The 14,175-nt window shown below is 39.3% G+C and overlaps 1 protein-coding gene across 4 annotated transcripts in view; it reads right to left on the minus strand.

Annotated features, from left to right (window-relative positions):
- The window catches only part of srfb (serum response factor b), a 46,436-nt gene that overhangs the window by 24,025 nt on the left and 8,236 nt on the right, over positions 1–14,175 (minus strand). For all 4 annotated transcript variants that reach the window (XM_033979201.2, XM_033979203.2, XM_033979204.2 and 1 more), the window contains exon 2: positions 9,964–10,230. In XM_033979201.2, the coding sequence (XP_033835092.1) occupies positions 9,964–10,230 (267 nt within the window). The remainder of the gene's footprint in view (positions 1–9,963; positions 10,231–14,175) is intronic.

The following is a 14,175-nucleotide window of genomic DNA, read 5'->3' on the forward strand; positions in this document are numbered from 1 at the left end:
TATACACAAACCACAAGACAAACCGTATCTTATTTACACAGACAAGGAGGACAGGTCTTCTGGTGTAATGCTGATTTGTCAAAGCACAAAAGCTGAAAATAAGATGTTCAAATACGGCAGCTCTCCAAAAAAAACTGTGCTCTATATATGGTCAACAACTCTAGCCCGCAATCAGTTCCTCAGTTCACACACATCAAGATAGAGACCCCAACTGCTAGCATAACCTAAAAAAAGGATGAGAACGACACAGATAAAACGTAAGCAGAATCATGTCTTACACATTGTCTTCATGGGCTTGACTATTGCAACTCTTAGGTTGCAGTTCACACTGCAGGCCAAAGCAGATTTTTTTTACCCATACGTGACCTGTATTTGATTTTTTATGTCAGTGTGAACACATCAATTCAGATTTTTTTCAAATCCGACACGGGCCTTATTAGTATGTGGTTATAAATCCGATGAGATATGACTGCAGTATGAATGCTTATGTCACATTAGCGATCACGTACCGAGGTGTGTTATCCTGCTCATCTGAAAGTTATTAAAAAAGTTGGTGTCAATTAAGTGGCTCACATTAGTGTTCCGCCACTCTTGGCTCAGAGTCCTCACCCACAGGCTCATTGAAATGGAAATGGAAGAAAGGGCCATACCAAAATCCTTGCCCTTCTTCCTTCTTGATATGCTTTGGGAAATCATTTGATTAAGTAAATGCTGGCTCCGGTTGCAAATGCGCCAGGATTGGTGCATATCGGGGCCATGTTTACTTCCGCAAAAACAACTTGCTGCGTGTGACGTGTGCATACGCAGACCACTTTGGAGCCGCAGTTGTTCGCATTAGGGATAAATAGCAGTTGCATTTTTGTTGTAATGTGAACGAAAACATAATAAAATCGGATACAAAGAAAAAATTCAAATTGGGCCAGTTACTCTGCAATGTTAATGTAGCTTTTGTCATCGAGAGGCTTGTGTCCGTCTGCAAACTTAAAATCTGCCGAATCAGTAACAGAATTTAACAATTACCATTAACCAAAACTTTGAGACTGCCAAAAAAACCCTACTCCTTTTCATAACTTTTTGGGCAGGAAAGTAAGTCTGCCGAATGTCGCTCTACACTCCCTCCCCCATTTCATATTGCCAGAGCTGGGTGTTGATCTTAAGACCAAACATCTTGAACAAGTCCAGCTCGACAAGAACAGAAAGTAAAGTGCCACATGGCTCTGTGTGTGCTGATAGTGACAGGGTACAGACCATTATTCAGTAGGTATTAAACTACAACATTCAACTTCCTAGCGTCTAAGCTCCAGCCATTTTCTCTAACAGCTTTTAAGAAATGTATCTTCTCTATATATGGTCAAAACTTCCAAAGCCCTCAGTTGCCCTCCTTACATTCACATACATCAAGATAAAGACCCCCGCTACACACACACACAGACACATACACACACACACATACATAGCAAGGCAGGCTAATCAAGGAGAGAATGATTCCCTGTTCACAGCGGGTCTATCGTGCCAAATTGAATTTGACAACTGGCTGTGCTGTGCTAGTGCATTTGCAGGGACCATTGTGCGGTGCTGGTGGTGGCTGCTCCTTGTCTAATCTCCCATTTGCTGGCTCCCATCTCCAGCCTGTCACTCGGCCAGCAACATGGAATTCGCCGCTCCTTTTGGGACTGCTAAAAAAGGCAAGGCAGCCCAAGTGGAGGAGGTGCAGCCAATGGGGTCTGACCTGTCCAGTTGCTCGCTGTAAAATAGTCCATGGGGGTGGGTCGGACGTGAGGATATGGAGTGTGTGAGTAAAAGAGGAGGAGAGGTGTGGTGGTGGTGACATTACTTAAGGTTTCCATAGAATATACAAGAAAAGTCTGGTACTGTTTTTAGAATTACAGAGCGACAAGTATATATCCAATTGACTTCTGCTGAAGCATTGGACCAATTTCGCAATAGTACAGATAGCGTGTATATGTATCAACACGTCTCGACTGAAAAGACTTGCTGCATTACTTTAGCTTGAAAATACAGAGTCTGAGAAATGTGTTCTATGAGAGGTTTAAGCTTGGTTTTAAATGCTTCATACATTACTGAAAATAAATGAATTTGGTTAAGATTGATATAGTGAAGTTTAGAGAAACATTACATGGTCACCATTGGAGACGTGAAGCACCAATTCAGTCTCTGATGATGGTTGGGTGGTGTTGGGTTAGAGCATCCTAGCCTAAATTGTAAAAACAAATGAGGAAAACAAGCTAATTCTTGAAGCATTACAAATAGTTTGGCTCAAATTGCTGGATAAACGTGTTTGTCAGATGTTTTTGCTTGTCTTAAAAAAAAATAAAAAAATCTAGTTATGTAAAAAGCCAATTATGTGACTAAGCTGTGCTGTGTATAAGACAGAGATCAGAGTTTCAACACAGGAGGAAAATGATGCTCATGCAGAAGCATCACATTGGCTGCGACACAGTCCTTTTCATGGCCTTGTGTTACTTCCTTCATCTCTGCGACAAAACAATGTGGTGTGTGTTAATGAGCAAGGCAAGAAATAAACTTAACAGTAGCTCTAACAGCCAATATATGAGAGAGGAAGGGGGAAGAGAGGGGGAGAGGCTGTCATACTGAGAAATCATAGCTAACCTCAGCCCTTCATAGATACATGGGCTGTGGGAATTTGTCAGACATCTTAAAATAATCCAAAAAGCATAAAAACATCTGTAGTGTGTAGACACATCTATTAATATAACTATAACAGCAGCTGTAGACAGAAAAACATTGAAAAGGAAAAAAAAAATCTTTGAAATACTGTCTTTCAACTGATGATCACTGAATTTCCCCAAACCAAAAGGTAAAATTAAAGACATTTGTCTATTACGGTAAACATTATATTAATTTCTACAGATTTCTAGTTAAAAAGTGCACTATGTAACTAATGGCAGGTGGTCTGCCACCATGTTTATTTGAGATCTCGTTGCTTTACCTGAAACGTTCTCAAATATTGTTTTGCAGGCAAGCCCTTCGCTATAAAACTGCATGTTTTTCATGGTATTGAGTAACAAAAAAAAAAAAAAACTGAGAATGAATAAATGCAAAATAAAAGCAATCCAAGTTACAATTGGATTGATACGTGTGTCACTCTGATGATGTGTACAACTCAATTCAATCTGGGATGGCTCTCACTGAAAGCAATCCGACAATGCAGAACGTCATGGCGATTATTTGAATCTGATTGGTCGATGCGTCACAACAGTAGAACAAGATGAAAGAAATCAAACTTTTGTTACATCCAGTTGAGAGAAAAGCACCAACATCTTCCCTGTCCACAAATGCAAGTGTTTCCCTTCTGCACGTTTATCACAAACAAAATGGTCCATATTGATGCTAAAATAGGCTGAAGTACTTCTGTATCGCCAAGTTTGTTTTGGTTCACTTGAGTGCTTTGCCTTTGGCTTCCGCACAAACCTCAATGTTACTCTGTGACTGGCGCGCCAACCACCCGTCGGGCCCCATCACACCAGCAAGGGCACGCAAGATGGATTCTCGTGAGTTTGTGAACTCACTAATATCATGAGAATCTTGCTGTGCAAAGTTAATGGGAGCAGACCCTTAGATCCAGCAGATCCAGAAAAGTCACACAGCGCACCTTTAAAACTCAAGACTACCCTTGTTCTCTACAGCAGTACAATTTTACAAAACTAATTGAAATCCTGGGTTCAGCTTTGGTCATGGTTTTGCTTCTGGCTCCCATTACCAAAACAGATGGAGGTATAATGTTGAGTTATATTTCTTATGATATTTTTGGACAATATATTCACTTAATAGATCCCCCTCAAGACCACAGCCTCAAAAGAAAGTAAACAGACGCTTTCTCTACAAGAAAAGACAGCTCACGCCAACAGTACTTTTACCAGACAACAACACAAGTCTCCAGTGATGGAAAACTGGATAGACTCATGAAAACATACAATTCCAGAATGTATGTCAGGACATTTATATTGTTAAAAATAAAATCCAGTGCAAAAAGTATAGTTAAAAGTCTCCAATAATAGCAAATATATATGCACTTTGGATCACTGTGGCCAAGGGGAATAGCATCATACTGAATTGTGAGGTGAATTCCCAGCTTAAACAATTTGCTGAATGTTTCTCCCCACGCTTCATCCACTAACCACATTTTTATGTCCTGGCAAATAAAGCCTACCAAAGAACAACTGTGTTTTGCATTTAATTGTACAAGTAAACTAAGTGAGAGATTTAAGATTTAACTTTTCAACCTTTTGTGTAATTTTTTGAGACCAGAAAATATTTCCATCTTTACAATCCAATAGACACAAAATAATAAACCTATAAGTAGTACAGCCAGTTTTTCAAAAGCCTATCCATTTTAAAACAAAATATTACATCTTCTGAATTGGAAAAAGTCCTCAGAATGCTACATATAACAGGAAGTTAAAACCCATGTCTATTCTGCGGCATCATGTCCTACTTCCTACTCCTCCTTTTACAAATGTCCTTCACTCCCCCACAGTGAAACCAGGAGATGTTTAGACTAGTCCTGATGATGTACTCCTCTCTGAATACTGTCCAGACACTACAGTCGTGTGAAGACGTACAAGCAGATCTGATGATAACTCTCCATCCACCTGTCAAATCCAAACAGGAGAGCTGCTAGGGCAAGAAAGACTGTTTACTATCAGGGTTCAACATGAGGCTATGATAGAAAAACTTGAGGATATTTTAACAATATGTTTGGTAAATTTAAATTACTCAGTCTAGTCTTCGTATCAGTAATCATGAATACTGTACTGTGGAATTATATGGTCAATTAGAAATGCAATATGTCTAATTTTAAGGCCATTTTGCACTCTCAATTACCATGTCATCTGTGCTATTAAATTTGCTCAGAATCATCATTGCAGGTGAAAGTTGAAATATGTTTTGGAAATTAATATATATTAGAGTTTAGATTTTCTTGTTCAACTTATTGATGAAAATATACAGCAAACATGTGTGTAAACCTGTATAATCTATTAAAACAAAAATGACAGATGCATATACTTTTTTCTGAAATAATTGTTCTGTCCTATGAATTGGTCTTATTTTTACATTCATTCACATGTACCTAGAAGACTGTTGTTTTATGTAATTAACTTCTTGTGATTCACTTTTTTTAAGATGACAGCTTAGTAAGTCATAATTACTTAAATTTTTTTCACCCAACTGGCCAACTCCCAATATAAATGTAATTATGGTTCCATTTCATCGCTGCTGACCACCAGAGGTGGTGCGCTTCAAGCAGTGGATAATCATCCTGCGTCGGATCTGCACAAGAATGACCATCCAGTGCTTGAAGCACTGCCTCTGGCGGTCATCCGGGGTGAAATAGAACCACACTTAGTCGTAACCCTCCTTACTGTAGCTAACCTTTTATGGCCTGAACGTTGGTAGGCACTTGCCGAAAGTCTTGGTCAAGTTTATGGCTACTTTAGTCACTTTACCACTGGCTCCCACACTGCACTCAGGGAAGAGGTCGAAAGGTCAACACCAGGGACTAAAAAAGCCATCACGCAGTACAAAGCAGACCCTCAATGTTTCCACCCGTGGGTATCTATCCATACGTCCTCTATATCACCAAATGAGAGGGGGGAGGAGAGGGGAGAGAGAGAGGTTAAAAAAAAAAAAATCACAGGACTCCAGCTGCAGCTTATAAGGAATGTAAGGGGCCCTCAGCCAAGCGAACAGCCAGGGAAACAATACCATATATGGAAACAGAGGCCGAATCTAAATTTTATCAATGAGCAAAGCGGGCAGAAGAGTGGCTTAACATGCTGATCTCCCATCCTTGACGAAGTATGGGGGTCTTCAAAGAGGGGTCCGTAAGGCTGGTAAACAGAAAGCAGAGATCTGGATATAAAGACGCGCGTGATTAAAGCAAAAGGTGTGGACAGCGGAGAGTGTGTCGATGATGAAGTTATCGCTTCAGAGTCCAGGCTGAGGCTCAGGGGCTTATGGGAGCATTTACAGTAACAGCGTGTGAACGAGGAGGGCAGGAGGAGACACTGGAGAGGGCACGCAGGGTATGACTACAGTTTAAAATGGTTTGATTATTTTATGTATGCAAGTCTCATAAGTGCAACAGTTAAAATCTGGATTACAGAGCCATTACAAAGAAATAAAAGCAATGAGCAAAAGCCAAGGGGTTTAAAGCAAAACCTTGTAACTTTTTAGGGGTGGAACATCACCTGCATGATTCCACAGAAATAGAAAGTTAAAACCGTACTTTGGAACATTCTCCATGGACAGATGGATTTTATGCCTTATTGTGGATTATTAGCCAAAGGAAAAGCATTTTAGCAAATAGGTTTGTGGAGATGCAAGCACACTCACAGTAAGGAGGCATGTTTTTCTACATTTTTCAGTGCAATAAAAACAAAACAAAAAAAAAAATGGATAAAATGAGGTGAGGCTTTAAGCTGCAGTATCCTCAAACAAAAAAACAATACAATTTGACCAATAAGATACAATTTCGCTTATTGTCCAAAAAGAATTAGATTTGTGCAAACACGAGATCTTTAGAAATATTAAGCTAAAATGACAATTCAAAAAGAACTCTGAAAATAAGGCTACAAATGCTTTCTTTTTTCTTTTAAAAGACTAACTCAATTCTCAGTCCAAAGCCAAATGTCCAAATGTACTTTATCATCAAAAGGGCATTTGGGTTGAACAAGTAATTAGCTGGTAGTTTCAGAAAAGAAGCAGAGGAGTGGACTGCTGGTCTGGGAGTAGCAGCCAGAAACTGAGTTAAGAAAAATCATCATGTTATCACTCTTCCCAATGTTAAATCACCTCCTACACAGAACACACAGCAAATGGCCAAAGATCAGCTTGAGTCTATTTAATTGAAAGATCCACACAGTCAATGTAGTAAATCATGTGAATCAATTCAGGCTTTAAATAAATTGTACCTACAATTCTGACTCATTTAGGAACCTAATGTTGAAATTGTTTTAATATCTGTGCAATCCCTCAGTTGTCCAGGTCTGATCCATACCAAAAGAAAAATAAAATCTGTCACAACTGGACAAACGTTGCAGAAGTGAAGAACTGAAGAAGTGGCTTGAATGAGCAGTGAAACGTCTTCAGTCCTACAACATTTTGTCCAGTTAACAGATTTTATTTTTCTTTTGCTTTATTTTTAATACAAAATAAAAAAGAATGTTTAAATAGACTTTTTGGCTGTGTGGTGTGCAGTTTCCCTCTTGTGAATATCTCAGTTTTGACCAGAATAGCAGCACCTTCTCTTAAATCTAATGTAAACACTACTGTCCCAAGCGTGTGTTTCTCGTCCTAACAAAACCCAGACCTGCAGTGATTTATCTGAGGGGAGGTTACGAGCTTTTCCTGAATCAGAGTTCAAAGGTCATGCAGAGATGGCTCCCTTCACTGAACTGGAATAATACTCTGTCTTATCTCCACCTCTGTCCATCTTTGAACCGAAGCTTGTCTTCAATTAAAACCCACTACCTGATTTTACAACTGACATTTGAGTGCTGGTAAAAAGAAGACGGTTGCCTATAGCATCTCCAAACACTATCACTTTACAACAACACTATTCTCACCATTTTATCAACCATGTAACTACCTGTATCACTAAACAGACTATAGCTGTCTCACTGCAGCCATTGTTAATGCTTATCAGAATTATTTTAAAACTAGAAACTGTCAATATGCAATGGTTTTTTTTTAGTGTGGACCCCAGGAGGAGTAGTCTTTGCACTTGTTGAGTCTAATGGGGATCTCCTTAAATAAACAGATAATGGTTTAATTTGCCTAATTATACATAATCAACTTATCAATTAAAAGTACAAAAGGTTGATTAACTTTACTACTACAAAACATGAACAACTGAACCAACAGCCCAAATGTATTTTGATTTCCTTCAATGTGCGGCATATAATTTTTCTATTCTACATGGAGACGTTATTGTTTTGCCTGGATTGTTCCACAGTATGGCATCTATTCATTGGTTTCAAGCTATGGCAACCGTCCTCTGGTCATAGTAAAATATTATACATCTTTTGAATGGGGAAAGGTCCTCACCGGGCCCTCACAAAGTCCTCAGGAATTGTCTGTCTGAAACCCATGCATATTTCATGTATTCAACTGCAAGTATTTTATCACTCAAAATACCTTGGAAAACTTGCATTCTTGCTGTCAATGGGGTCATCTCTCCACAGATCTGACCTGTAGCTCTACTGGCATCACCTGTTTTCCTCTATGGAGGTATGCAAGTTAAATGCCATACTGTGGAACATTCTAGGCAAAGCATTACCAAAGGTTTTCCTGAAACCAGAAAAGTTGCATAGTGTACGTTTACTTCCATCGTCAGGCAAAAGTTCAATATTATATCATTTTCCAGAGCTACTCTTGTATTGGATTTACTGACTATACCTCCCGCTATCTCGTCACTGTGAACAAATCTGAACTGCTTCATATTTGTATTGGTCTGATTCTCAGCTGAAGTCATGTTTCCATTGGAGACGAGACAGTGAGTCAGGGCAAGAGGCTTGAGATGAGCTCGGGGAGTCAAACGCAATGAGCCCAATCGTGTCGGAGTGACCCAGCTGCAGCAGAGCGCCACACAGAATGAAATATGAGGTTTGTTTAATTTGTAGTATGGGGTCTGAAGAGTGCATCTGAGGCCTGGGTGTACTGAGATTTCAATTAATGCTCCAGTACAATTGTGAGCAGAGAGCATTTGTAACAGAAGGGCAATGATTCAGTTGTCCTACATTTGTTGTGATTCAGACTACTGATTACTGTACATAAGACAGGATCCAAGCATTAGCCAGTGTCAGACAATGGCAAAGAACAGTCCCTTGGTCTGTACTTTGAAAAAGGTGGATGAATTTTACTCATATCATTCATTTTTTTGTCTAAGTTCTTAGAGCCAATACCAGAGATGGGTGTGAGGGAAGGTATCTGGGGTTAAACCACAGACTGTATATGTGTGTGTGTGTATGTGTATGTATATATATATATACACAAATAGGAAGTGAGCATGGACATGCTTCCGGCTCCAGTGACTCTGCCCCTCTGAAACTGCCCCTCTCCTTAACTGCTGCCATCACACTCGTCATTTTGGTCTTAAATGTTTGTATTAATCTACATGATCCCATTTTTATCTGACCATTTTGTCCATAAATCAAGTTATGAACATTAATAACAGACAAATCATGCGCCTTCTTTCCCCAATGTCCCGCTAGCTTTAGAAACAGGTTTGATTGATAGCATTGCTAAGCGTTAGCTCCCTGCTAAACCAGTGGTGCGGGCGGAAGGGGCTTCAGCAACCTCAATCTGGATCGTTTCCTTGGTTGCTAGGATTCATTGGCTGTGGGTGACGTCACATTCCCTTAGTCCACTTGTTTATACAATCTATGGGTAAAACCTATTCCAAAATCAAAATGTAATTCACTGAACAGGATGAGGAAATGGTAATGCTAAATAAACCAAGGAATATAGTTCTGAAATGTGTCAAAAGATCTTTCTGCAGATCTGACCTGTAACTTTACCTTGTGGTATCACCTGCTTCACTGCATCAAGACAAGTTTAATGCTGAACTGTAGCACATTCTAGGCAAAGCATTACCTTTTACCACAAAAGGTACACAATTGGGATTCATTTATATGATCACTGCACTAGTATCATAATTTACTCCACAAACAAAAAATACTACCTTATTCTGCATAATTAACTACTAACCCAGCATGTTCTGAAACGTGATTCTTGTATTATTTCATCAGTTCATATTTCAGTCTTTTTGTCAATTTTTCTGGATGCATTTAAAAATGTGAACTTTGAACAGAATCCTATTATTAAAATATAAAACACAAATCTAACCGCAATCTAAATCAAAATGATAAGCCCTATTGTAAACCTGATCCCACTACATATAATCCGCATGCAGTTTACCTTAGTCTCTCCCATGCCCTCGGCCTCGGACACCTGGTAGGTCAGGTCTGTCTCCTCAAACCCTGTGGCGCTCATCCTCTGGTCAGTGGAGGGGTCCGACCGTGGAGGGGAGTCCGGAGAGTTCAGACATGTTTGGATCAGGGCCTTCCCTGTCTCACTGGTGATCATGGGCTGCAGTTTACGAGTGGCAAATGTGTACACATGGCCCGTTTCACTGGCCACAAGCAGAAGCACCTGAGTTCCTGTCAGGGTTGAAAGTTCATAGGCCTGCAAGACAAAAAAAAAAGGGGGAAAGGCTTAGAAAGGATGCATAGGGAATGACCATATTTGGGCATGGATTATCGCAAGCATCTTCAAGTAATCTCACCAAAGTGGGAATGTGAGATGCGCAAGTGAAGAACTAGGGACAAGGAGTCAAGTGAGTAAATCTAAAAATACTTCAACCTGAGGTATTTAGACAAGCTAAAATATAACAGATGACCAGTCAAAATATAGCATGAACTAGCTTTAAAGATACACACACATATACATATATATATATATATATATGCACACACATATATATATTATATATATACACACACACACACACACACATATATATTATAAACAGTGCAGCACTACAAACACTCTTCACACTCAGTGCAATGGGAAAAGAGGTTTTAAAACAACATAGTAGTTATTAAATCAAAATTGACAAGGAAAATATTTATAATTCTAGATAAGAATATAATTATTCTTTGTCAAGAGAAGGTCTAGAGTCAACATATCCGACCTTAATCTGTCAAAAGGTTTGTTATAAAAAAGGGACTAATCAGGGGACGGTTATAGGCTATTTCTATTTCTAGATGATGAGTAAAATAATCAGTAGTGACAGCCCTAGTTAAGTCCATGTGAGTCCTGAAGTCAAAAAGTTAGACTACAAGTCTCCAATAATATAAATATAATCTCTCAAAAAGGTTATGGCTAAGGTATTTAAGGTCCACATAGAGAAATGAAATTCATAACAGTCATACCTTGCCAATACTAAAGAACATACTCTACACTTTGACTGCTTCATTACACTTTACATTACACTCCAGAGACCTGAGTTAAACTTCACATCACAGACAGCTCTATCTGCACTCACAGTGAACTCATGAAAGCACTTTTCAACTCAAATAAATGACTCATCGCGTTTTGTGGAGGACGATTCTGGCACCGCGAAAGCCACTGCGCTGTTAGCATCACCTTGGAACATGCTGTAAAAACCAAGTCCAGCTGATCAAATGGACAGAGCAAGGGGGGGTCGGAGAGTTAAATTCAAATTACTTTTATAGGCCAATATAAACCATGCATTGGATTACCTCACCTTTTTCTTCAACACAGTCCTCATTATGAGCCATATCAAACTAAGCCTATCAGTAATGCCTATTCAAAATGCCTATGCAATTGCTCCTATGTGTGCGATAAAAAAAGCAATGGGGAGGATAATGACTGCAAGCTAGCTATATTCACTGCCCTATTCGCATCACCTGAACACTTCAAACTCCTAATTATGTCAAGCTTTCCAGTACTTATGTGCCTATAACGCAGTGTGTCTGATTGTGGCTTCTACTCTAGCACTAATGCAGCTAACATGTAATGAAGTGCACAATTAGTCGTCCTCCATGTCCTCTGATTAACTTGCTGTTGTAGCAAGGCAGGGCAACTTAAACATAGCAGCTTATTTGGCAATAGTTCCAGACCAACAAGAACTAATTTGACCAGTTACTGAGTCATAAATATTCATGTGTGATTGCAAGTGGCAGGGGGGTCGATTCAAACTGCGATTTTCACACAAAACAACCCACACATGTCTTATGGACTTATAAAAAGTGTGAGAATGTATTTTTACTTATATATTCCTCTATAATGTACACAGGGAGACAGATGGTGCGTTGCAAGCTTTTTTTTTAACTTTGGTTTTAGTGTCAAATGAGGTTAAATCTATGCAATTGCGGCATAAATGTTGTATATCTTTTGGTCTGGTGGGTGAGTGGGAGATTCACGAGCAACCTTGGATACTACATGTGAATGGGTGAATGGTTCCCACATGCAAGAGTGCCAGCAGCTGCTATGTAATTTACAATTTAGGCATAAAAGTCCCTTGATTCCAGCAGAGATGTTTCTTTACATCTAATGAAAGCAAAAGGTCCACAGAACTCAAGAGATTTTCATTGGCATTTTAGCAACACATTCACATTCTGGGCACACAGTGCTATGAAGCTTATAGTTCTATTTCATATTTTTTATTGATTTTATTCTCATTTCTTATATTGGCCACAAACCAACATGCAGCTATAGGGCACTGGTCTAGGAAGTTATAAAAAAAAACCTGCAGTCAATAGAACCATAAGACATAAGGCCCAATAATAAAACCCAGAAAACCTTTTTTGCCCTTGAACATCCCTGAATGAAATCATATACTAAATAGTTTTAAGAACAACTCAGGACTACATAAAAAGTACACAGGCTGAATTGCAACAACAAAAGTAAAACACTTTATCAGAAGTCACACACAATCAAATAGGCAAGTCTTGACGTGTGTGCCGTTAGCAACTACAGGCCCGACCCACGTTTTTGGTAGTGGGGTAAACCAGAAGAAACTGACACAAACAAAGAGAGAACCTTTAATACTAATTTCTTGAAAATTCTACTTTTAATAATTGTCATTCAACTATAGTGAGTGTGACATTACCCACAGTGTTGGGCTCCAGCCAAATGAAGTCAAATGAGGCTGGCAGTTACAGCAGCCAATTTGGAGCCGAGTTCCATATTTGGAATTCCAACGGCGAGTATCATAGCAACCAAAGAGTCAATCTGGACCGCGGCCATTGAAGGTGACACCCCTGCACCCCTCGTTTGACAGGGGGCGGGCGCTTAACAATCAATCAATCAAGTCAATCAAACCAGTTGCCAATGCTAGTGGGAGCGACCTTGGGAAAGAAGGGACCAGATTTGTCTGTTATTAATGTTCATATCATATCTTGACAAAAGAGCGAAACAAAAATATCAGGATCATGTACAGTGGATTAATATGGTAGGAGTAGTTACATAGAGGGGTGACATTTTTCCAATAGAAAGTGAAGCAGATGGCAGATTAGATATGGTTAGCAACTATATCTGACCCACGTTTTTGGTAGTGGAGTAAACTTGAGCGCTCACAGGAAACTGACACAAATATAAGGAGAACATGCAACTCTGCACACAAAGTTCCCATCAAGTCCAGAGCTTCCTCTTATGAGGCAAAGACTGAGCCAACAAGCACTCCTCCTATTCTCATCAGAGTGATATCCATTTGAAATACGACAGTTACCCAACCAGAACCAAAATCCTTTAAACCAGCTTGTTTTGGCCTGATGCGTGAATCTGTCATTCTGCATACAATTTACCCAACATGCCTGCATAGTGTCCATCTTTGTCCCTACAGTAGAACTACTAAAGAGAAGCATTCAGGCCAATTTGCCATTGGAGCCACAGGGTAGACAAGGGACAATATTGAAATTTGGTGTCAATTATCATGGCCTAAAATAATTGAGATTAACAATTATATCATAATTATTAAAGTTGCTGATAATTTAAAAATATTATGGATATGGATAATTATAATATTTTGAATAGGTTCCATATTTAAACAGTTATAGTATTGTACTTGAAAAGAGTGCTCTAAAAAAACAGATCATCATGAAGTAGATTCGCTCTGCACATTCCCGATAATATAAAATGTCCCATGAACTCGTCTACCCTTTTTATCACGATGAACCATATTGTTTCAGGTCCCATCCCTACCACTGATCTACTTAAATAGACATTTCATAGCTGAATATTAAAACAATATTGGATAAAACGCAGCACAGAGAGGACAAATACCGAAAGTAGCCTGCTTCTTCTTCCATCTTTCATAATGAACCCAGCCTCCTGCCGAAACCAGTTTGAGCCCCATAATCTACTATGGATCATCCCACTCCACCCACCTGTCAATATCTGTGACGGCTGACAGTGTGTAGGCAACGCTTTCACCATCGCTGCATTGCCACACTGTCAAATAGTGTTCATGTTGCCAAGAGCCTACATAAAGACACCTCAGTTTCCACGACAACAGTCTGTGAAACATAAAAAAAAAATAAAATAAAAATACACCAGTGCAGAGCAAAGGCAATTCAAAGTCGAAAACTCCAACGCTGCAATAAG

Source organism: Periophthalmus magnuspinnatus, chromosome 15 (assembly GCF_009829125.3).
Source record: "Periophthalmus magnuspinnatus isolate fPerMag1 chromosome 15, fPerMag1.2.pri, whole genome shotgun sequence".
Lineage (NCBI taxonomy): Eukaryota > Metazoa > Chordata > Actinopteri > Gobiiformes > Gobiidae > Periophthalmus > Periophthalmus magnuspinnatus.